Source organism: Acipenser ruthenus, chromosome 14, assembly GCF_902713425.1.
Source record: "Acipenser ruthenus chromosome 14, fAciRut3.2 maternal haplotype, whole genome shotgun sequence".
NCBI lineage: Eukaryota > Metazoa > Chordata > Actinopteri > Acipenseriformes > Acipenseridae > Acipenser > Acipenser ruthenus.
In genome coordinates, this window is record NC_081202.1 from 20,343,794 (window position 1) to 20,370,561 (window position 26,768).

The following is a 26,768-nucleotide window of genomic DNA, read 5'->3' on the forward strand; positions in this document are numbered from 1 at the left end:
AGAGAACCTGGAGCTCCTGCTGGAGAGCTCCGAGCAAACAAGCTTTCCCTGTCAATGGGGGAGAAAAAGAACGAGTTAGTGGCAGTAGGCAACGATTTAGGACGAGTGAAGAGCAAGCAGTGTTATTGAAGTAAACAGTTTCTGTGCAGATTAAACAGTGATGCCACCACAGCTATTCAAATACAGATGAAACGGCCTTGGAAACTTATTTATAACGATGTATTTTATTTTATTTTAAAATGGCTGAGACGGGGAGGTGAACTGGTGTTTCTGCTGTTTTTCGTTGACTAGTGGCAGCAGCAGAACCAGCTTGCTTGGTTTAGCAAATTAGCTTTGATCCTTATTTTATTTTTTCTCTATATATAAACGGGAAATTTGCAGCATGTCGACGGCTAGTCCAGACGAAAGCACCGTGCGAGTGGCTTTGAGGTAAGGTCCGTCTTATTTTGCACTGACGTGTTCCAGCGAAAATAAACAAGTACCTGCTGCATGCAGGCACATTGATATATGTGCCACAATGGATCTTTACACTGAATGTTTTTTGAGGCCTGGGAATGTATTAATTGTCGGTGCTTTTATAATTATACGATGCAATTCATGGTAGCAAATTAAAACAATTTACAAGTCTTAGCTGCTGTTTAAACGATGTATGTGGTTCTAGAACAAATGACCCCTGGGTAGTAATCTTATGTGTAATAATAATATGCAGCTACAGACGAGGGAGTAGGCTACTGTATAGATGCACATTTTTGTAAGATATTTACATTGTTTTATATTACTACAGGAACTCAAGTGCTTTGAAATATACATTGTACAGTGTAATAATAGAGCAAACACGAAGGATGGTTCCTAGTGATCATGACATGTGACATTTTCTCTATTGTGGAAACATGAGATTTCACCATTATCATATTAACTCGAAGAGTCAAGTGCAAAACGCCATTTGGCTTATTATTATTAGTTGATTTATTTTATGATCATGGACTTACTTTATGTCCTCTCTAATTTGAAAAGGGGGAAATTATTGTTAGGCTATAATTGTTTCATGAGCGTGTGTGCTGCTACTGGATTTCATCCAGAATGAGCAGCAGGAGAAGGACAGATAATCAATGGATATACTGGTTTATTGTGGGTTTAATTGACAGGTACAGGAAGACAGTGCAATAAACAAAGTGTTTAAGTTATTAAGCAACATGAATATGTAACTTAGGTATGCTAGTTCTGATTACTGAGTGCAGTACTATGGGGTTTAATTTCTTGGGTGCTGGAAATACCACCCAAGGCTACAGTATCTGTCAGACCTGTTTATCCCTTTCACTTTAGTCATGCAAGAATTGCCCCTCTTCTGTACCCATCTTACTGTAACACCTTAACTCCAGACCTGCTTTTTGGATGGCATTGAGATGCCATTAGAAGTCTGAAAGCTAAACTAATGGGTGCTGCACTGGGCTTCAGTATATAGTAATATTCTACAACACTGTGTAAAAGCAACAGTGATAGAATTAAGTAGTGAAACTTCTTCTCTTTCATCACCATTTTGTTTTGATGTACTGTAAGATACAAAAATATACAGTTGTAGTCAAAAGTTTACATACCCCAATGGAAATTTATAATTTCTATAAATTTCTCAAAAACAAATAATTGTAGGGAAAGTCTTTGGTAGCAAAAGTTTTGCTTTTGTGGAGGAGGAAAAAAAGTTACAACAAAAATGAAATTATTAGCTAGTTGAGGCACCTTTAGCAATAATAACCTCTTTTAAACGATTAGGATATTTGTCAGCTTTTGGCATGATTCTTTAGTGATTTTTGACAATTTTTCAATGCAAAATTGTTCCAGTTCATTCAAATTCTGAGGACTTTTCATGTGCACAGCCTTCTTGAACTCATACCAAAGATTCTCAAATGAATTTAGATCGGGACTTTGACTATGCCATTCCAGAACCTTGATTTTATTCTTCTTTAACCATTCTGAAGTAGATTTTGATGTGTGCTTTGGATCGTTGTTGTGTTGGAATGTCCAGTTGCAGTTTAAACCAAGTTTTGTAGTGGAGGATTTCAGATGGTTGGCCAATATCTTTTCATATGCTATGTAATCCATTTTGCCATGTATTGGAACTAAATTTCCTGTGTCATTAGAGGAAAAACAGCCCCATAGAAGGATATTACAACCTCCATGCTTGACAGTATGAATGGTGTTCTTTTCTTTGTACACCTCACCAGTCTTTCTCCAAACGTAACGACTATCGGCGTGACCAAATAGCTCGATTTTTGTTTCCTCACTCCACAAAACCTTTGGCCAGAACTCATATCCATCATTCAATGTCGTTTTGCAAACTTTAAGCGATTGTCCTTGTGACGTTTTCCAAAGAGTGGCTTTTTCCTTGGCCTGCGACCATTGAGACCTTTACCATGCAGTACTCAACCTATGGTTGAAATGGAAACCCCAGTCCCACTTGCAGCCAATTCACTTTGAATATATTTGGCAGTCAATCTCGGATTGTTATTAACCTCCCTCACAATTCTTCTTCTTGTTCTTGGTGAGCATTGTGACAGTACCATGAGTCTTGTACTTCTTGATAATAGAAACAATAGTTGAAATTGGGATACTCAAATGCTTAGAAATCTCCTTGTATCCTTCTCCAGCTTTATGACAGTAAATATTTTTCTGCCGAAAAATAGCTGTTTACTTTTTCCCATATTGACTTATTGGTAATGACAGCAATCATCCTATGCCTAACTCTTTTATACTGTAAAAATGTTCACGTACAGTCCAGCATTTTCTAGAATTAGGTTCTGCATTATCATATTGAAATGTCTAGCACCTTGTAGACAATATTACTATCATAGCATCAAAGGGTATGAATACTTTTTAATTCGAATTTTTGGAATTTTGCAAAAAAATTGCTAAAATTAATCATTATAGACATCTGTTTCTTGTAACTTTTGTTTTCCTCATCCACAAAAGCAAAACTTTTGCTACAAAAGATTTTACCTAAAATTCTTTGTTTTTGAGAAATTTCTAAAAATTATAAATTTCCATTGGGGTATGTAAACGTTTGACTACAACTGTATATTTACAGACCTGATCAAAGGATGTCATTAAACCAGCTGACAACTCTCTCCGACACACCTGAGTGAGTCTAGTGATTGACAGCCAGCAACAACCTTTGGAAAAATGGGAAATGACTGTTGGGGTAAACATACTTGAGAATTTTGTTTTTGATTAACTGTTTGACCTTATTCTCTTTTAGAATTGGGCTACTAGGGGGTTAAATAATTCACTCTTGCTCTCTGCATGCATTCAGTAATTACAGACAACAATACCTAGTAACATACATTTATAATTATAATAACCCTTTAAGATCCTTACATCTTTTGGGAGGGGCAAGTACTGAATGGCTGTTTGTATGAAAGACTTCTTTAATGTTAGATATTGGAATTTAAATAATTTCCCTTTAAGTCCTTTTTTTAAGACAAGTGGCAACAGCAAAGTGCAAAGAAATGGTTATGTCCTTGGGGCTAAACTGATCTTGCATTCAATTTGTAATGTAAAAGTCTACTAGAGATAGTTGACTAGTGATGCATTTGGGATCTTTGACTGAATATTTGAAAATAAATGTCCCTGTTTTTTTTGTCTTTTTAATAAGAAAAAAATAGTATTGTCTATTTTAAATGAAATATAGCATGCAAAACATATTTTTCTTGCCAAAAGTTTTTAAAGTCTTTGACACTGGCTGATTTTCTTTAAGACATCAGAAAATACCACCTGGCTAATCCGCCCTGTGGAGAGCTGATTACATCAATGCCTGCTTTAGTCTGTCTTCAATCGTAAACAATTACATTGGCAATTTGGTCATCTTGGCCAGAATAATGAGCTCATTAATACATTCATTTTCAAGGGCATACTGTGTTCCCGGATAGCTTTGTCTAGTCAGGCAGTCAGCAATAATTCAATAACATTTCCCCTGATTACAAAACCTGCAGCTTCTGGGACAGGAGGCAGTAGTTTCAACATTTATTATCAGCATATCAGTCTGGAGTGCTTCTGTTTACATTTGTTGCTGCAGATGTTGTTATTTTATTTTATGATTCATTTTATTTTTCATTAGTAAATTGGTAATATAAAATAGTTACCGTTGTTGGTGTTTGGCTTAAAATACATCTGCTGTTTACATTTTTGTTTTCCAGTTTCTACACTGTAATGTGAGATGTGATTCTAACTCAACCAAAGTCCTCTTAAACACACATTATCCTGTGTAAATGATGTTTGAAAATGTAGATCTACAGTTTGGGGGGTTTAAGTATGTTTTGGTTGACTGTACAAAAGGATCGGATTGCCTTGGATAAGTGGTTGTCAAGCTTCAATCCCTCAGTTGCAGTACGAGTTTAGAATATGGACTGAGAGATTCGCTCTGGCCCAGTCACTTTGATAAAGGAAGCATCAACATGCATCAGTGTGACGCACAGTACAAACTCTGTGGGATAACAAAAAGCATAGTTTCTGAGTGTGTTATTTATTTATTTATTTACCTTTGTTTGACATGAAGAGATATTCAACAGTACATCTGACAATACATCATATTTTTAAATAACATATACTGCAGGCTAAACATTCCGAAAACAAAAATTAGGTCTAGATTGAAAGTTCTGTATTTCACTTGTGTGAACTGTTAGGTGCAGAAAGAGTTGACAGTTTGCATAAAAAAAATCTTCTCCAACTGCTAAATATACCTTAAGAGAAAGGACCCTGAATATATTATTATTTATTTCTTAGCAGACGCCCTTATCCAGGGCGACTTACAATTGTTACAAGATATCACATAGTTACATTATTTTTTACATACAATTACCCATTTATACAGTTGGGTTTTTACTGGAGTAATCTAGGTAAAGTACCTTGCTCAAGGGTACAGCAGCAGTGCCCCCCACTAGGGATTGAACCCACGACTCTCTGGTCAAGAGTCCAGAGCCCTAACCACTACTCCACACTGCTGCCCTATATATATAGAAAATGTAACCTCAATATTTGTTGACTTCATGTTGTATACTGTACTGTTGTGACTTGTATTTGAATAATACATAATGTATTTTTCTTTTAATGTTATACAACCTGTGTCTGTTTTTGTGCTTGAGTTGTGTTTAAAATAATTATTTCCACATTGTTTGAGTTTTTGCATAATGTCCTAAATGTTATGGAGGGACAAAAAACTTTCAGTGATAAGGGACACCCTAAAACTGTCTGGACCTGGAAGTTTATTTGTGACATTATCTCTGAGCTAAACACTGCCTGCCCATCTAAACAATGGGTGCCTTTTCGTGTTCGATAGGTCAGTACTTTTGTGTTGACCTTTGTTTCATACTACAGTAGAGACTTTGACCCAAGATCACTAGAGCTTGTTGGATGGTGGTCTTTGCTGAATTGGAATTCCAGGTATCAGAAGTAACACATTACAGTAGGTTAAGTCAGAAGGTAAACACTACTTGGGGTTGAGAATCCCAGATAATTCCAGTATTAAAGGAGATGAGGCTGTGTGGTCCCAGTGGTTAAAGAAAAGGGCTTATAACCAGGAGGTCCCCGGTTCAAATCCCACCTCAGCCACTGACTCGCTGTGTGACCCTGAGCAGGTGAGACGTAGTTGTAAGTGACTCTGCAGCTGATGCATAGTTCACACACCCGAGTCTCTGTAAGTCGCCTTGGATAAAGGCATCTGCTAAATAAACAAATTATTATTATTATTATTATTATTATTACTGTAAAGGGAAATGATCTGAAGAACATTAGAAAGCTTGTCCATATAGGCTACTGTAGTCAGGTGCAGATTTCTTGTTCTCACTGAATTAGGGTACTGTATCTAGTGTGTGAAATGTTAGAGTTGGTGGTTAAAACTGTTAAGGGGTTAAACTTCCAGACTGTTGTTATTAAGTGTTCAGTTCGATGGTGCATTCTCAATAGACTTTGTTCACGGCAGCCCCAAACGAGGCTTGGTGTGCAGCTGTCAGCTTCCGGCCGCCAGAGTCAAACTGCAGTGGAGTTGTAGTCTGAGAGAAATATGGCATTGCATTGTTGTGTCTAGGGCTGCAACAAAGAGTACGTTTTGACCTTTGAAGGTTCGAACCTTCGATAGTACTAATTTGCATAATTTATTGGTGACGTCACCATAGCTACTTGTTTATATTTGATTGAAAATCCTATTGTTTTACAGGTAGCCATATAAACGGAATAAAACATTCATATGTAGTTTAAAAATACATTATGTAGAACAGTAATCATGTTTTTTATAATTTAAATAAAAATACAGGTTGTTTATTTACATGTAATTGATGCTGCTTGCGCGTAAGCTTGGATTGCAGCAGCACTAACTGCAGCAGTGACAGTGCTGCTGTGGCGGCCATGACAGTAGCTAGCACACCAAGCCTCGTTTTCAATACCAACATGGCCGCTGCGTGAATAAAGTCCATAATATTTAGAATTACAGTAAAATGCACTTTTTCTGTTATTCAGAATTCATTAAAAAACAACATGCAAGGCTGAAACCAATATGGTTTGAACCGGGGACCTCCTGGTTACAAGCCCTTTTCTTTAACCACTGGACCACACAACCTCCATAATGGTGACCTCTGACCTACTTAAGCTGAGCTACAGTTCTTACTGTACATAAAAGTTTAATCATCTTTGACATTTTTTTGTAATTCACATTATGTGCATTATATAATTTAAGGACTATATAGTATTTTTGTGAAGCATATTATTATAGAGACTCATTCGCTGACACGTGTGTAATTTACAGTCTTAAATTATCTAGTCATAAATCTGATTTTAGTGTGACTCAAATAACTGAACGTATAACTGCCATTAAACCCCTCATAAAGAGCAGTAATACCACACCTGTACAGGCTTGTGGGGTGTTAGTTGAGCAAAGACAAAAGGGTGACTGAGTAAAGAGATTGTCTGCAAATACACTCAGTGGGTCCTCAAGTTACTCTACAGGAGCTATGCACTGTACCAATCACACTGTACTTTAGTTTTTTAAAGTCATAGATTTTAATTAAAAAAAAAAAAAAAAAAAAAAGTATTTTATATGCTGCTTAAACAAAATCAGCCATTCAGTGGCAGGCTGTGCTGCAAATGACATCCTTTGACCTTAACCTTTTCATGGACATGTTAACTCATAAAGAATTCAAGAACAGATAAATGACTGGCATTAGTCTGTCATCACCATAATGTTTATATTAAAGTGTAGCATAAAACCGACCACCCTAATGTGATTAGATTGGATTATGAAAGCAAGCACTGCACACTAAACAAATTGGGATAATTATATAGAAACCGAGCAGTACAGTATATACTCCACCCTTTCTTTTTTACATGTCTTTCACATGCATGTTTTTTTTTTTTAACAGTTTTCAAATAAAAATGTAAAACAAAACCTACCGTATTCCTTTCTTAAGATGCAGCCCAAATTTACCACCCTCAATTTGAGGAAAAAATAAAACATCAAATAAATATGTATTTACAAAGATGCAACCTCAGTTACGCTGTTGTATCGTACAAAACTGACACGAAACAGTGTTGTTGTAGATTAACCACAGAGCTTGTTTTATTGTGCTGCGCACTGTATAATACTTAAGATGGCATCTTTGTTGTCTTTTCTCAGCAGTCAGTCACGCTGCTGTTTGTGTACTTAGATTAGTCTTTTGTTGGCATCACTATACTGTACTCGAATTTAAGACGCAGGCTGTTTTTAAGAAGCAAAAAATGGTTAAAGTGCATCTTAAATTCGAAGGAATACGGTATATCAACTACAGTTAGTCATGACATTTGTCATGGCAACAGTAACAGCAAAGTTCAAAATAAAAGGTTGAACATTTGACAAGTAATGAGTGATCTATATTGATCATATCTTTTAAAACATGTAAATTGTGACTTCATTCCCCAGTACCAGTATAAAGTATTAGAGTGGCTGAATACTCTTGTCTGAGCCTGTTTAACTGTTGGAGTCAAAGTCATTTGGGTAATACTTTTTTAATAGCTTTGACTTTATTGCATACTGTTCTCTTTCAACAAATGTATTTTCATGGTAACCATACTTGCTAAGGTTAAGGTTTTTTTCTTTTAAACTATTGAGCCGTTTCAACTAGCACTTTTTTGTCCTTTTTGTTGTGAAGATCAAGTCATAAGAGGGTTTTGTAGACCTACTACTTTCAACAGTTCAGGGTCTAGTTTAGAACAGTAGGCAAATAATGAGGGAACAAAAGCAGTGTAAATTATGTCCTCCTGGGTTACATGAAGAGAGGCATAGATACATAACACATGTAGCGGTTCAATAATATTTGTGCAGTCTATCTATGTTTTGTTACATTATATGACTGGGATAGCTTTTCAGTGACATATTTCTCCTGGAACTTTAAAAGAGGTATTCAAGGATTGTAAATATCCGGGACCAGGTGAAATTGTTCTCTGCTTATGGGGGTCAATGTCTTTCCGTGAAAACAAGGGTTTCAGTCCCGAAATAATATGACACTTTATAATAACACTAAACACAGACACGGTCACTTCTCCAGACAGTGAGTGCTCATGTGCAGGTGGGGTGAAGTACAACAGTTCGTGAAACAGTGCTGCAGTGTAGTCCGGGTTTTGGTGCTGGCTAGTAGCGACAGCTCCTGGTTTGTGTTAACCGTCTAACAGTGACAAAAGACAAACTGTTCGCACAATCAAACAAACAAAACACGAAACACTCACAATAATTAATTACTTCAGTTTCCTAAATGGGTCCTTTCAGTAACCACAACGAAGAAACAGATAGCTCGGTCACTTCCCCTAAATACCCTCAGTCATGCCCTCTTTCAGTGGCGCGGCCAATCACGTATCCTCCAATCCGTGACTGACACATCGTCTACCGCATTAAGGCGATGACTGCTGGTATTGTGGCTCCGCCCCCTTCCTGAATGTCCGGCTTCCGACTGACCCTGGAATGAACTGCCTAACCATCCAGTACGGGGCACACTGTTCCTGTTATACCATGCCCTCACAGGTCGGGAGGGAGATTGTTGACTTGGATTGATTCGCTGTCTGTCACAACAGGTAAATGTTCTATTTTGATTTAAAAGAATAGCATTTGAAGATTGTCCAAACAGGTGTGTTAAATACATAAAGCTGTTACTGTACATATTACATTTAAAAGAAAACGCATAAAAACGCTTATACTAATTGCTAACACTTCATTCAGCCTTGTTTTAAACATAGCCAACACACTTACAACATAAACAAGTGTGGTCATCCACCAGGAAACATTCAGCGCTGCAACAATTTTGACCATTATTTATGTCTAACCTGTTGATACGGGACTGACAGACAAAAAAAAAAAATATTGCCAAATGTTATTCTTGTGAGGATGTACTGTACTAGAGAGAAGAATGAAACAACTGTGTAATCCCTAAATTTATTGTAAAGCTTTATCTAATAAATATTGTACTTTTTTTTTCTTAGGCAACAGGCAGAGTTTAAGGTTTGTATTTGCACAGCACCATAGGCTATTGAGATCTCCTTTGTCACAGCTTGTGAAATGTGCCATTCCGCAAACACCGTGAAATTTAGTAGAGCCAGGATACAAGCTGAGAGCTGTTTTCAGTTTAGTGCTGCTACATTTTCAGAACGCTCATGTTGTGAAACATTAAGCCAGAATACTTTTCTGTGCTGGGGTCAGGCTTCACAGGTATTCAATGCATGGCTGGACATACGTTTTTGTAATTATCAACAGAAGAACCCTTGCAGCCACCTCCATTAAACTGACAACATACAGTACATTGCTTTCCAAATTCTTGCTCAACCAAGAGCTGTTGCTAGTCTAATTGGAAAGTTGAATCATATTAAGGTTAAACAGGAGCCAGGATACCCTTACAGTACATGTAATATCTCAATAAACAGGTTATTTTAAAGTGGTGAATTAATAATTTACTCTGGTTAACCCGATGAATATGAATTAATGCGACTAGAATTACAACATGAAGGAGGCTGTGTGGTCCAGTGGTTAAAGAAATGGGCTTGTAACCAGAAGGTCCCCAGTTCAAATCCCACCTCAGCCACTGACTCATTGTGTGACCCTGAGCAAGTCACTTAACCTCCTTGTGCTCTGTCTTTCGGGTGAGATGTAATTGTAAGTGACTCTGCAGCTGATGCAAAGTTCACACACCCTAGTCTCTGTAAGTCGCCTTGGATAAAGGCGTCTGCTAAATAAACAAATAATAATAAGAAATAAGAATTGTATTCGTCTGCAAGACCCTTTTTGCTGTTGGCTGTCAGGTCACTGTATAATCACTGGCACTAGGATAAATGTATACAGTATTTTATGTCCCATTTGTTGTACTGTACAATATATCTAGGCTTGCTATTTATCAATATTAATCTGTAAAGCTTGTTAAATGTCAAATTCCCCAAAAATATGAGTTTGACTGAAATAAATTTATATTTGATAAACGTTGGTATAGCCACTTGCTATTCTTTCTTGCCACCCGTCCATACAGGCCAGCTTTGTGTAGGGACCGGCTTATTGTTGATGTGTGAACACTGACTCCCATCTCAGACACAGAACTTTGCAGATCTCTCAAGGTCATTGTTGACTTCAGAGTGACATCACAAACCAGTTTCCTGCTTGCCTGGCTGCATAGTTTGGGAAGGCGACCTGATCTGGGTAGTGTCTGGGTGGTATGATGTATCTTCCACGTCTTAATGATGGACTTCACTGTGCTGAGAGGGATAATCAGCGCATTTTAAATGTTCTTGAACCCTTCTGCTCTGTGCCTCTCTACCACTTTATCCCTGACCTTGTTTTGAAAGCTCCTTGGTCTTCATGGTTGCTTTGTTGGATCACTATGTGAGTTGTAGCTTAAGTCTTTATATACCTCAGGGAAATGATCTACAAGTTAAACCACATATATAATATATATATTAAATATATATATTCTTTTTTTTTTTTTTTTTTTTAAATAAGAATGGGGTGGTCAACGTTAATTGAGTAACCATTTCCACTGTTTTTCCGGTGTTTATTGGCTAAGCACCGATTTCATTTTTTTGTATCCGGGGCGGGAGGGGGGTTGTCTTTTTATTGGTTAAAACCGAAAATCAGAAGCTCTATAATAGGTCAACATTATACAGTATTACATATTTTATCATGACAGTTCCAGCTTCTGTGACACTGTCAAGCTTTGCTTGGTTACATTGCTTATTCCATAACACAGTACTGTGTGGTATTTTGACCTGCCCTAAACCAGTGACCTAAAACTATTGTGAATTGCAGGGCTTTTACCACATGATTACAAAAGATGGACTTCATCAAATAAAATAAATAATTAATTAGGAACACTAATTTAAGTATTGATTTGTTTAGTTTATAACTGAACTATACGTCCGCTGCCTGTGGACAATACTTATTTCCATGTGCAGTCCATTGAGTGAATTAAACAAGGATAGTTTGGTCGGGTTCTGTTTTGCAAAATATAGTAAAGCATGGGGCAGCAGTGTGAAGTAGTGGTTAGGGCTCTGGACTCTTGACCAGAGGGTTGTGGGTTCAATCCCTGGTGGGGTGACACTGCTGCTATACCCTTGAGCAAGGTACTTTACCTAGATTGCTCCAGTAAAAACCCAACTGTATAAATGGGTAATTGTATGTAAAAATAATGTGTAAAAAAGAATGTAATTGTATGTAAAAATAATGCGATATCTTGTAACAATTGTAAGTCGCCCTGGATAAGGGCGTCTGCTAAGAAATAAATAATAAAATAATAAACTTAGAGTAAATGTTACAGTTGCAATTTCAATTGTGTTGATCATACTTGTATATCACCTCTACTTTCTAATATTCATTAATGAGGTGTCTTAATAAAAAATAATATTCCTACATTCATTCATACTTTAGAAGAGTTTCAGGTATGTAGCAGTATTTCTACTAAAATAAATCACATCTTAACTTTCAACTGAGCTCTATTCCTTTTCAGGATCATTATGTTCAGTGGCTGTCAAATAATACACAACGTCAGACTGTACCTTTTAAAAAGCACCTGTCACCATCTTGCTCTGAAAACAGAACTTGACTTTTCATACTGAATAATCAGGGAAATAGTGGCATTTACCGCCCTCCCCTCTCCTCCACCGCAAACCCAGCTGTGCTCAGAACTAATCAGAAAAATTCAGCAATAACGCACCCTGGTATTTATTTATTTATTTATTTATTTATTTATTTATTTATTTATACAGGACATTAACCCATTGAGGCCGAGGCCTCATTTACAAGGGGGTCCTGTCAAACACAGACACAACCATACATAAAACATCACAATTAATATTTGTGTGGTCCAGCCTTAGACAACAACAACAAATAAACAAAGGAGCAGTAATACAGCGTTCTTTTTTTTCCTTTTCAATGTGAACTAAAAGAAAAGCAATGGCAAGGCGTTTTAAGCAAATCCCTAATATGCTCTTTATAACCAAAAAATGAGAGGTTATCAAATTCCATTCTTAAACCACGTGAAAGTGTTCCAGTTTTTTGGTAGTCGATAAGAAAAAGCCAGTTCTCCGAATCGTGTCCATATCAGTGGAACTACCAAACTACCAGAATCGTGAGATTGCAAACTATAGCCAGTATTGACCTTTTTGACTAAAGTACTAAGATAATCAGGAACCATTCCTTTTAATAACTTTAAAAACAAAGCAATACCAGTGATAAAGCCTTCAATTTGTTAATGAGAACCATCCTAGATTTTTATACATCTGGCAATGATGTGTCAAAAAAGGACACTCTAAAACAAAATGGCATCATGAATTACATATCACATCCAATTTTTGCAAAGACTGCTTGGAAGCAAACTGATAGATAAAATCACCATAGTCCAAAACAGGTAGAATAGTAACAGTCAGTAACTTTAATTTGCCAGCCTGAGAAAAAGAAAAAAAAACTTCTTATTCCTAAAAAGGAAACAGAGTTTAGGTCTTAATTTTGAAAGTAGTGATAATTAAATGTAAGATGCTCATCGATCCATATACCTAAATATTTATAGGAGGAAACTTGCTTAAGTGATTCACCATACAGAGTAGTAATAGCCCAGGTCTGATTACTAATTTTCTTCCTGTTAGAACAAAATAACATGGTTTGAGTCTTAGTCGCATTTAGCAGTAATCTATCCCGGAGTAGTTGTTTTTGCACAATATCAAATACACTCTGCAGATCTCTGAACAGCCTGTATGGAATATCCAGTTGTATGTAGAATAGTGTAATCCACATATAGATGTATGGTTGAATTTGTAGTACCCAAGTTACACCCCAAATATACAAAGTAAATAGTAGTGGTCCAAGTATTGAACCCTGAGGAACTCCTTTGCAAGTTAAAAAGGTTGAAATATTTCCATCAGCTCTTATCTTATTTGCGAAGTAGTCCTTGAACCAATCCACAGCCCTGTCACTAATTCCCAGGCCAGCTAATTTTCTACAGAGAACAGTATGATCAACTGAATCAAAAGCCTAGGATAAATCTAGTAATAAAGCACCAGCATATTTCCCGTCATCCAAAGCGATTGATATATCAACTTAAAGAACAGCAGTATGGGTGCTATGTTTTGACCGAAATCCAGATTGATGTCCTGCCAAGATATTATTCTGTGTTAAAAAAATAAATAAATAAATAAATAAAAATAAAAAATAAACTTTGTAATGTTTTGCTTATAAAGCTCATTATTATGGTTCAGCAGCTTGCACTCCATTATTTGAACAATCTTTCTGTTACAGCCAGCTGCCTGACTGCGTAGGGCTCCACCATTCGCTACCGTCTCCAGCAGCCACACCTGATCCCACCACCCTCCCTGTCTGCTCGCTGTTGGCCTCTTTCTCCTCAAGGATACTAAGAGGAGGCAATCTTGGCAAGGTTTCCTTTGGGGCTACAGTACAACTACTTCTTTGTTCACTGAGCTTGAAATCACTTCTCCCTGGCAAGATTATACTAAAGTCCTACATCTGCCAGCTGCAACTACGGAAAATGAATGCAAATGGCTACTGTTGGCTGTGGGTTAAAGAATCTGTGAGGAGATATTCATCAGCCAATAATAGAGACAGTGATTGGATGAAACAAAACTTTAAAGTATTGACATGCAGCTTCAAATGTTACACTTTGGTCTATAAATAGGGTGCATTGTATGCAAATTACATTTTAGTAACATCTCTATCATTCTCTGTTGTTATTTTTGCTTACAGTCGATAATTATTTACCATGAATACAACCTAATCAAGCAAAAATCTCCTTTTCAACCCCTTCACAATCTGAGATTGTGATTGAGCTTTTAAACTTTGTGTTACACACACTCATAGATCATCAACGTAAGGGTCTTTCAGCTGCATCATGAGTCTTTCTGATGCTTAGCTCCCTGGTTACTTGTGCTTTCTATGCCTTATCTGTCTGTCTTTGTTTATACAGAGATACAGATCTCTTGTCATCAAGTCATCCCCGAGCAACAGTAATAACTGTAGCAGCATGGGGGGTGGTCCAAAAACAAGCTGACTCTGTTATAATGCAATATGTTCCAGTACAGCAATACTGGTGGAGGAGGTGCACTTATTATACAGTACTGTATGTGACTTTCTGTACGTCCGTATATCAACCTTTACAGTTTTAGTAGATCTAGAGAACCAGTTAGGCTGTTCTTTAGGACACATGGCTCTTCTTTCTATCTTTATGTACATAATTATATCACACTGGAATTTCCTCTTATCAAGAGTGACGTGTTTCCAATTGTGATAATATACAGTACTTGCTTATGAATTTCTTTGCCACCAGTTACTGGAGCAGGTCAAGGTCTATACTATTTCTCAGCTAGGAGGTTTGCATTACAGGCAGTTTCCTTTTCCTGTAGTCCAAAGCAAATCTGGTGTGTAACCTCTTAACGTGAGCTGTTTGTTTAAGCTATTGTACTTGTACAGTACCATACACAAATCAGAAAGACTAAACCCATGGCTTCAGTTCATGACTTTAGGTACAATGCAATGGAGAGTTTCCTGTTTTTTTTTTTTTTTTTTATGGACCGCATGGTGCACTCTGGAATGATGTGCCAGTTAAAACACATGTGCATCCTTAGACAGTATTGTCAAATAGATTATTCATTTGAACTAGGGAAACCATGTACTGTAGCCTACAGAAATTATTTATTTATTTATTAATACATTCTTTGTCTGATGCTTTAAGTGAACTTTTCTCAGTTTTCATTGACGTTAGCTTTTCCAAGCATGTCAGATCAGTCACAGTCAATGTTTGAATTGTCTGTAATCACTGGCAAAGTGAGTTTTAATGTGTATAACTAAATACTTTAAACATCATGTTATGACAAAACATGAACCCAATCATAACCTCTTATTCAAATGCAAGGTGTGTCTGTAAAAAAAAGGTAATGACAAGCAACCTGGTGGATCTTGACATTATCACGTTAATAGTTTTGAAGCAGATTAGTTGGTGGGTACAATGAGTCTGGTTACCTCTCAGGCATTTTCATTTTTTGGCACCGTCTTGTACAAAAGCTGTCAACCAATGAAGCTTTATTACTAAAAATCAGGGAAATTTCAAATTAAACCACAGGAAATATGGAAAAGTGAAAGAGCAAGTAGCTATAGATTAAACCTTATATATATATATATATATATATATTGCAAAGGTTATATCTGAACGATTGCAAAGGTTATATATATATATATATATATATATATATATATATATATATATATATATATATATATATATATATAACCTTTGCAATCATTCAGTGTGGTTTTGGGTTATATTGCTCCAATATAAAATTATTGGTACTTTTCACTTAACCTCTCTTTGTCTACCCTGGCGCTTGCTTTGATCCTTACTGAAGATCCTGAGTACCTAAAGTCAAATGGCAATATGACCTTTCAACTCTGCCAGCTCCACCTACTCCACATATCTATAGAGAGGGAGTAGGCAGGTCTGGCAGAGTTTTCTGTCTCGAAAAGACGTGAGTGCTGATATGACAAAATGCTTTTCATTTCTTTGCTTGGATTCAATGAGTACAATCTTCCTGTGTCCTTTTACCATGGATATACAGTAAACATTCACTTGTCTTTTTTAGTGCAGTTCTAAACGGCTACAAAAACACCTGATTCAAATTGTGGGTTCCACCCAATATAACTTACAATGCAAGTCTTCTTCCATGAAACCCTGCAGGCAAATTAACTTACTGTACACCAAAACAAAAAAATATATATACTTTGTTAAAAAATGAATGTACAGTATCATTTTTTTAATTATTCCTATCCATTACGTCTCTGTTTTCATACTTGTAGCGCTCCCCCTGAATGCATACTGTATACTGTTCTGTGCACCATTTTATATTGTTCAGTTACATTCTTTGAATAAACTGCTTCATCTGAGTAAAACGCGTGGTTGCTTCCACATCTCATTAAGCAGGAGATGGAAAATCAATATGGCTTAGAGCCAAGCCATTGTGAACATTGTTTTCAGTGTTACCTTCGAATGGATTTGGAACAAAATCTGGATACAGTTGTTTAAATAAAGTCCTTCATGCAGTGTCAGAAGTAATTTTCATTTCTGGAAAGGGTTATTACCTTAGTGTGATTTAGGATATTTGTCTCCATTACTTCTACTGTAGCTCAAACAGAAGTCTAATTCCAGAGATTTTATTTAAAGCGAATATGGTATTAATATATATTTTTAGGACAGGGATATACCTGACATTTACAAGTTTAAACCAAGATGTGTTCTTTGATACATTTTCTGAGTAAAGAACAATGGCAAACATTCTACTGTAGATAATGGAAGTTTTAGTTTTAGTGAACAATTTCTTCCTGAAGAGTACAGTAACGTGGCCAGTAACAACTTTTCTAGAGCTAGTCTGACTTCAGCCTAATGCCATTATTTATTACACTAACACATTCTCTTAGAACCCTTTCACTTTTCAAAACGTACTTATTTTTGGGAGGATTAAAAACAGGTCTGTAAAGAAAAAATCTGTTAGTAAAAAGTAAATCTACACCAGCTATAATTTACAATTTTTAATTTATGTACTGTAATTGTAACACATTTTACCTATCTGTAGTAAAATAAGGTACTGAATGTTAAAACATGAGAAATGTGTGTTTGTTCCAGTGTTAAAAAGGACTCGCTGTCTGCCCTTCAGCTTTTGGTTGTTATGCTCTGAAATGATTTTTTGCTGAATCATTCTGGCACTTTCCCAATTTGCAAATGATTTCTTAACACAACAGTATTTCTCTTTGAAAAAATCTAGGCTATTTTGTAGGGCTGCGACGAAGGGTACATTTTGACATTCAGTGGTACTAATTTGCATAATTTATTGGTAGCGTCACCATAGCTACTTGTTTATATTTGATTGAAAATGCTATTATTTTACAGGTAATCCATATAAATGGAATAAAACATTCACATGTCATATAAAAATGTTATATAGAACAGTAACCATGTTTTTTATAATTTAAATAAAAATACAAATACACATTGTTTATTTGCATGTAATTGATGCTGCTTGCGATATATACACTAAGCTTGCATTGCAGCAGCAACAACTGCAGCAGACTGAGGCAAAACAAAGCTTCATTTACAGTCACCGTTCCAAAACAGGTTATCAGTCAGTCACATTTTACTACTACTACTACTACTACTACTACTACTACTACTACTACTACTACTACTACTACTACTACTACTAATAATAATAATAATAATAATAATAATAATAATAATAATAATATGAACTTACACTTCTCAGTGACATAAGAACAAAAGACCGTTTACAAACGAGAGGAGGCCATTCGGCCCATCTTGCTCGTTTTGTTGTTAGTAGCTTATTGATACCAGAATCTCAACAAGCAGCTTCTTAAAGGATCCTAGGGTGTCAGCTTCAACAACATTACTGGGGAGTTGGTTCCAGACCCTCACTATTCTCTGTGTAAAAAAGTGCCTTCTATTTTCTGTTCTGAATGCCCCTTTATCTAACCTCTGTTTGTGACCCCTGGTCCTTGTTTCTTTTTTCTGGTCGATAAAGTCCTTTGGGTCGACATTGTCAATACCTTTTAGAATTTTGAATGCTTGAATCAGATCACTGTGTAGTCTTCTTTGTTCAAGACTGAATAGATTCAATTCTTTTAGCCTGTCTGCGTACGACATGCCTTTTAAACCCGGGATAATTCTGGTCGCTCTTCTTTGCACTCTTTCTAAAGCAGCAATATCCTTTTTGTAACGAGGTGCCAGAACTGAACACAATATTCTAGATGAGGTCTTACTAATGCATTGTAAAGTTTTAACATTACTTCCCTTGATTTAAATTCAATGCTTTTCACAATATATCCGAGCATTTTGTTGGCCTTTTTTATAGGTTCCCCACATTGTCTAGATGAAGACATTTCTGAGTCAACATAAACTCCTAGGTCTTTTTCATAGATTCATTCTTCAATTTCAGTATCTCCCATATGATATTTATAAATGGATTTTGTCCTCATTTGTATTCAGTGAAAGGCTTTTTAAGACTGAGTAACCCTGAATTATTAATGCCCTGGTAGCATCTTGATACTGTACAGAGGGTTTTAACTTCGTGGAATTATAAGTAGAGAGCACTGTAGTTGTGACTATTGAAATGTATTATTTTTAATAGACAGGTTTTAATATGTTAACCCAGAACATAAATCAACAGTAGAACAGAGCAGATTTTGTGTCAGATTTTATTTCATAGTTGTTTTAGGTGCCAGATATCGATGACACCATTTTGCAAGACCTTCTGAGCTGCAGAGCCATCTGCTGTCTTAACGTCTCATGTCCGTGTAGCCCCTCCACAGTTTGATCATTGTTTCCATAGGGTGCTGTAGCTACTATATAAATAGACTGATCCACCAGCTTTTGAACCAGGGTCAGGCTTGGTCTTCCTAAAAACTACAGCTATGGCCAAAAATTTTGCATCACGCTATAGAACTAACTACTTTAGCTTCATAAAGTCAAATGAAACCTGCTGAATAATGTCACGTTAACATATTGAAATACATACCTCTTTGTAGTTTTCCATATATTTAATGAAAAACTGCCAAAATGTGACATTTCGAAATCTAACATGAAATGCTGTACTATTGTTATGGCTTCCGGTAGACTTTTACGATATAATTTTGTAGTTTCTTTTATTACATGATGTTAACTAAAATATCTAAATTATGTTTTTTTTTTTTTGTTTTTTTTTTTTTAAATAATTATGTGTCAATCCTAAAATTCGAAGTGATGCAAAACTTTTGGCCATAGCTGTACATTCTGAGAATGATGCAGTATAAGCAGATCAATAACCTCCATCCTAAATACATTAAAATCACATCCCGTCCTGATGTGTCAGTATTCTACCAGGCATCTTTCTGTTGTCCTTCAGGGGAATGTGCATTTGATATTTTAATTGTAATGCGTCTTTCTAATTAAATGTACATGTGACACAGTATGTTCAGTGTACTGTAGGTTATAGTACAGAAACTACACCAGTGTACGTAGTGCTGTGGTAAAGTAATGCCAACACAATGTATTCTTTACTCAAAGAATACACAATATTTTTCAGCTTTAACGTGTTACATATTGTAACGTCTTGCTGTAAAATAAAGGCACACACACAGGGGCCACGCCCCCTTGCCCCTGCTGCTATGCTGTTTCTGCCTGCGTTCAGAGCAATATAATGGCTTTTATTACTTTTTGAAAGCAAACAAATATCCAGACGAATATTTAAATTATAAGTGAATATCCAAACATGAAAATCCTGTGTTTGTCCCAGCACATAATTTCCCTTTGTAATGTTTACATTTTTGCAGAGAAAAAAAACATTGGAAGGGGAATATGATAAGGGCCTTAAATTGGGATTAAACTACTCCAGTGCAGTAGATATTATAGTTTTACATGAACTGGGACAATACAGCATTGAAAATTAATTTTATTCATGTAAATCAACTCTAAAACTGAAAGCTGCAGGCCTTTTAGACTTATAAAACAAATGATTAGGAGGAATTTGTTTTTGAAAACAGTCTGATTTAAAATGAACACTTCTTAACAATTTCATATAGTGTAAGTTAAGAATTTCTTGTAGTGTAAGACAGAAACAAAGTTTGAAAAGATAAAACCATGGTTAAATAAGTTTCTTGATTTTATTTATTTTTTTAACATGTTAAAGTGTACATAAGGACCTTTTTATTTTATTGTGTTACATGTTCCCTTGTGTTGATACAACTATTCACGTAAGGTGTGTGTGTGTTGTTTTAATTATTTTGTTTTTACATTTTGACCACTTTTTAAAACTTTTACATTGAATTCCCTGCCTCAAGATGGCTTCCCCTGTATCCACATTGACCTCTCAGAAACATTTCCCCTCATCCTCCTGCTCACTTGTAAATTCATCTCGTACATATGTTAGCAGGAGGATGATGGGAAATGTAGTTCTGGAGGTCCATGCAAGTACATGGGAATACATCTCATACTGACATAGCTCATGGGTTTTTTTCACAGCTAACTTTTCTTATGCAGTTACTAAATAAGCTGTGCACTACATACATTTAGCTTCATCCCACAGTTATCTCGTGCCTGATTCAGCATGTGGGTTATGTGGCCAGAAGTGTGTTTTCAGCAATTGGAATTTAAACTTGTAACTACGTTAGCAGCAGAACGTTAACCTGAAGAGTACAATGTTATCTTACTGTAGTTACTGTACATATTTGCTAGGGCTGGTGAAACTGACTTTCAAAAACAGAAGGTCGAAATCCTGATAGTTTTTGGTATTTTATGTGGTAACAAGCAGTACATTGTTTAGGCCTAGTTGTTTTTTTTCTTCTTTTTTTTTCGATTGGGAGAATGCAAGTAGAAACAGAGTATCAGTAGTAGCCAACAGTAAAGACATTTGTTGCTCAAATTCTGTGCCGTATGTTTCCTTTAATACATTACAGTACATTTTAAGAGTATTATTCAAGATAAAGAGCACTGTGTCCTACTACTGGTAGGACAATGATCTACTACTGCAGTTCGTATTATATTTACTGCATGCAGTATTTACCTATAGGTATTTTAGAGAACATCAAGATAACAAGAACACAAGCAAAATCCCTGTCTCCAGTACCTTATTCATATCTTAAATGTAATTGGGTTCACACAGAATTAAAATGCTGTTGACAAAATGAGGGCTGAGCGAAGCTACTCTCAAGGATGTTGTGGGCCACACAATTCACACTGCATGAAAGGATCTGAGAACAGTCTAGATCAGCCAACCTTATACAAGCTTGCTTACAAACACAAAGTCAGAAGCAGGCTAAATTACTTCTCCCCTCCCCCTTGACTAACTAGATGTTGATATATTACACTAGCAGTAATACAATACTGGAAGAGCCCTGTTTATACCTGCAGTGACTGTGCAGTTTGATACTGCAGTGTATTATTTAACCTCAACGAGGATATTGTAGATTCCTTTATAACTAGTTGTGTTTTAAATATAATTTTGAATTGAAAAGAACTGTACAGTAGTACACATGAATACCTGCACTGTGGACTGATCTTTTGATTCAGAATATTTGCTTGCTGTAGTAAATCTTAATGCATTTTGTTGCTGTGTTAAAAATGCTTTTCAAATGCACTTTAGTGTCATTTGTTCCCTGCCAGTGCTTATTCAAAGATTGTGTGAATATTTAAGCTATTTTTTTTAATCTCATTTTGCACATGGCAATACAGACAGTTTTTTGTTTCCAGAGATAATGATCTTTGTTTTGAAACACAACTATGACAAGTTAAACTGTACCCTGAGGCTGGAAACGTCATTTTATTTTACATTGACAGAATACATTCAGCATCTGGTATTCCTGTTGTTTTTCTATCAATGTGCTCTTAAAAGATTGTTAATTAATTCCTTCTTTATTAGTAAGTGGTATGCTTTAGACTCTACCTCTTTAGAAAGATGAACACATCAAATCAACTAGTTTGTTCTCTATCATCATATTGTATCATAAAGTTGACTAGAATGTACTTTTAGCTCCTGTAATCAAAAGAAATGCATAAAATCTTACCTGTCGTTCAGTTCCATTTGCTACAGTAGTTCTCATAATGTGCCGTTTTTATCAATTCTGTTTTTAAACATGAAAATATGTGTTTGCTGTAACGTGTCATTTCTTTCAAAATTGCACATATAATCTACTTTAGCCTACAGAATGAATATAATTATGTCATTAGCTATTAAAACAAGGTGGTGAATTACTACCATTCAGTTTTTAGAACATATCAAAATATCCATGTGTCACTGTACTGTTCTTGGCAGACAGATTATATTGTACGAAATGTGGTAGGAAAAAGTAAATGAGTGGAGGGCGTGATGTCACATCAGGATCAATTTGTCAGATTCTTTGTAGAACCAGTTGGACAGTTTTAATTCTCAGTGGCTGCGTTGAGACAAGGCAAGTTAAATCAGTGTAGTGAGTTGACCTGGTGTACTGTACGTGAGTTTGAATCACAAACCTGTCTGTCAGAACCACAAGTAGGATCAATAATGTTTCAGATACTGGTGTTTAATGTGTGTGTGTTTACCTGTGAGTGGGAAAGGGTAGATCCTGCACTGTATTACAAACAAGTGGATTGGTTCCTTGTTTGTATTCCATCTTGAATTGAACTCTGTGTAAAGACAAGATTGTAAAAAAAAAAAAAAAAAAAAGAGCTCAAAGAAGCATGGAAACTTGCAATCGTGATCTCCTCTATATTATTCCTGAGCCCAACTTGTTTTTATGAATACTCTGGAACATTATTCATTTAAAAAAAAAAACGTCCCGCCTACACCCCCTGCCAAGTATTTTCCTTTGCTGCTCTCATCCAGGGCTAAATCTCAAAATGGAGGATCTGATGTCAGTGACACATAATACTGGTTCTGTACTGTATGTGTTGTAAAACATTAGTTTTGTGTGTGCTTGTTCACAATGCAACTCTTTATAGTTAATGACACCGTGGTGTTTGTTAGGGATGGTGAACTTATATACAGCAGTTCTTTCCACAATTGTCCAAATTGTCTAATTATTGTATCTACTGTATAGGTATGTGTATTAACCATGTTCCTATCTAGAACATTTTAAGTCAACATGAAGCAGCATTTTTTACATTTTTGACAGATATTTCTCTTTCCATTTTCTAGAATCCGCCCTCAGCTAGCTAGAGAGAAGATTGAAGGATGTCACATTTGCACTTGTGTTACCCCTGGTGAACCCCAGGTGATTCTGGGGAAGGATAAAGCATTTACGTTCGATTATGTGTTCGACATCGATTCTCAGCAGGATGCCATCTATTCAGCCTGCACAGAAAAACTTATTGAAGGCTGCTTTGACGGCTACAATGCGACAATATTTGCATATGGCCAGGTAAGCTGGGCATGGCTTGAACCTTTTGTTTTTTAACTATTTGTACACAATCAGTTCTTGAAAATGAGTTTAGGTAACACCCTTATCAAAGATGCAGCTCATCAACAGGTCCTAAAGGTAAGGTACTGCAAGGTCATCTCTGCATTACTGTACAGGAAGAATATTATGCAAATTATTTCTGCTAAAAGTGATTATATATATATATATATATATATATATATATATATATACACACACACACACAGTACCTTGCAAAACTATTCAGACCCCTGACCAATTCTCTCATATTACTGAATTACAAATGGTACATTGAAATTTCATTCTGTTTGATATTTTATTTTAAAACACTGAAACTCAAAATCAGTTATTGTAAGGTGACATTGGTTTTATGTTGGGAAATATTTTTAAGAAAAATAAAAAACTGAAATCTTGCTTCTGTTTGCAGTGTTTGCAAAAGTGTAATTGGATGAGAAGTCTGAAAAAGATTTCTGTATTTCTTTGCTGCTGGTTTTATATTTATTTTGACATGTACGTGCCCTATGGATATTTCCCTTTTCCATGATTTCCAACCCTGTACATATTTTACTTGTTTCACCAGTCAGAAATTACCATTCTTCTATAGATGGGTTAATATTGATCAACTTTTATTTTTTAAATTTGGAATCGGCAATAGTTTTTTTTATTTTTTATTTTTTTAACCCCATTTTCACCCCAATTTGAAATGCCCAATTTTAAGCCTGGCTCACCGCTGCAACCCGTCTATCTGTATATAAGAAACGAAAACGAACACATGTGTCCTCCGAAATGTATATTGGCAGTCATGCAGCTACCAAAGAGCTACAGTGTCAGAGGACCACGCAGCTCTGGGCCGCTTGCAGGCAGTCCTGTAGGCGCCCAGGCCAGTCTACAGGGGTCGCTGGTGTGTGGTGAGCCAAGGAAACCCTGGCTGACCTAAGTCCCCACCCCGGGCGGCGCTCGGTCAATTGTGCGCGGCCCCTGGGAACTCCCATCCATGGCCAGCAGAGGAATAGTCTGGACCCGAACCGGCAACCTCCAGGTTATAGGGCACTCCACGCGAAGTACCTTTACTGGACGATTAACAGGTTTAAAGACCTGGGAAAATGCTTTTAACTCTTTTAGAAAAAAAAAACAATTCAGCTAATATTAACAGAGAAGTTCCTGAGATCAACTCCGCATTTGCTTAGCAATGCAGCATAATTTGGAACAGTGTGATTTGACCAATCATTCTTTCATTGGATTTGAATGAATGCAAGGCAGAGGAATATTTCCGTGTGCTGTAGGAGTAAAAGATAAAAAAAAAAAAAAAGTATAACACAAACTGTAAATGCCCTTGTTGTTTTAGACTGGTTCAGGGAAGACATACACCATGGGGACAGGATTTGATGTCAGCATTGGAGAGAATGAGCTTGGGATTATCCCCAGGGCTGTGAAGCACCTCTATAAAGGAATAGATGAGCGGAAGCAAGCGGCCATAGAACAAGGACTGCCATCCCCGGAATTCAAAGTCAACGCGCAGTTCCTTGAGGTGAGGCAGACGGTTCTTGGGGGCCCTTGAAATAACTGATGATAGTAGGAGTTTGTGTTAAGAAAAATGAACAGCAATAAAGCTTTAGCAAAAACCGTTTTCAACTTGGAAATTATGAGGCTTTGAATAAATAACATTGAATGCAAGTTTACTCATTCTCAGACAAAATTAAAATTAAGATTTAAGCGGCTACCTTTTTCTCCAAAAAAAAAAAATAATATTGCTCCCCAAAACATGTTAAAATATATGCCTAGTATCTTAGGATACTAAGTATTGCAACTGTTTTTATTTGTAAGATCATAGTGACAAACCTTTTTTGTTTTATATATCTTCTTAGCTTTATAACGAAGAAGTACTGGATCTTTTTGACACAACACGGGACATTGAGTTAAGGAAGCAAAAATCACACATCAAAATACATGAAGATGCTAATGGTGGAATTTATACAGTTGGTGTTACAACACGTACTGTGAACACAGAAGCAGAGGTAAGTACCGCGTTTGAGTTAACATTGTAATGCTGAACAGCTTGACTGTGACCTCGGACACTATGAACAAATATGAGCACGTCTGACATTTTTTTTAAAATCTTTAACCCTTTTTAAAAAAAATTTTAAACAGTATTTGCTTATCTTAATTGTACAGTGATTCATCCATATGGCTTCTCAGTTTATCTGGAATTGAATAGAGTTTTACTGAAATGTGTTTTCTTTTAGTATACTGTACTTTTCAGTGCCATGTAGTGAAATAGCTATTCATGATTTTAACAAAGTTAGAGAAGATTTAAATAAAAAAACAACAACAACAATAATATAGAACAGGTTCAAAATAAAAACAGACTGAAAAAAATCTAAAAAACACTAATACATTAAAGTAAATAAGGCCCACTATGTGTATAGATCTAAAATGTAACATGATTATTAACAGAATACAAGTTGTGTTGTGGTCCAGAAAGAGGTACAGTTTAAAAAGAAGTACCAGCATATGCAATTATTATTTTAATTGTTAATATTTTCTTTTTCAGATGATTCAGTGCTTGAAGCTCGGTGCCCTATCTCGTACCACAGCCAGCACTCAGATGAACGTCCAGAGCTCTCGTTCTCATGCCATATTCACTATCCACTTGTGTCAAGTGCGAGTTTGTGCGAATGCAGAAAATGTACGTGTCCTGGTTAAATATTTGCAGTGTTCATTTGTAGTGAAGTCTTAGAGTTGCATTATTTACATTTAATTAACCCATACTGTTTTTTATAAGTATCAAAACAGGATTGTAAATGTAAAAGTCCTATTTGGAAATAAAAAAAATAAATATAAAAAGTTTGTCTAATTGTCAAATACATAATGTACACAGTGACTCGCCATTTAGTTTAAACTACAGCAGTAGACTTGAGTGTCTTTTTGTTTTAAAGCAGGATAATGAGACAGATAACAGGATAATGGATGGATCTTCCCAGATGAATGAATTTGAAACCCTCACTGCCAAATTCCATTTTGTTGACCTGGCGGGTTCAGAGAGATTAAAGAGAACAGGAGCGACAGGGGAAAGAGCCAAGGAAGGAATTTCAATCAATTGTGGGCTGGTAAGATTAAAGGCAGGCCTAGCTCAACTGCCAATAGCCTGTATTAGTTGTTGTTTTGGTTGCCAATTGTTTAGAAATTCCTGAAGCGAAGTGTTTGCTGTCAAGCAAGAGCCAAGGGCTAAAATGTGACCTGTGAAAAATGACAGGTCACAACAGGAAGAACCTGTCAGAGTCAGATTTGCAACTGCAACTGCATCACATGATTTGTAGAAGCTGGTCTT

The 26,768-nt window shown here is 36.1% G+C and overlaps 1 protein-coding gene across 10 annotated transcripts in view; it reads left to right on the plus strand.

Annotated features, from left to right (window-relative positions):
- Positions 1 to 22: 22 nt before the first annotated feature.
- Positions 23 to 26,768, plus strand: part of LOC117419846 (kinesin-like protein KIF21A) — a 60,348-nt gene continuing 33,602 nt past the window's right edge. For 5 of the 10 annotated variants that reach the window (XM_034033115.3, XM_034033118.3, XM_034033121.3 and 2 more), the window contains exons 1-6: positions 24 to 429; positions 23,200 to 23,422; positions 24,786 to 24,968; positions 25,306 to 25,455; positions 25,992 to 26,126; positions 26,377 to 26,547. In XM_034033115.3, the coding sequence (XP_033889006.2) occupies positions 383 to 429; positions 23,200 to 23,422; positions 24,786 to 24,968; positions 25,306 to 25,455; positions 25,992 to 26,126; positions 26,377 to 26,547 (909 nt within the window). In that variant the 5' untranslated portion in view covers positions 24 to 382. Of the gene's footprint in view, positions 430 to 23,199; positions 23,423 to 24,785; positions 24,969 to 25,305; positions 25,456 to 25,991; positions 26,127 to 26,376; positions 26,548 to 26,768 lie in introns of all 10 variants that reach the window. The other 5 variants (XM_058986069.1, XM_034033120.3, XM_034033124.3 and 2 more) reach the window with 3 other exon arrangements.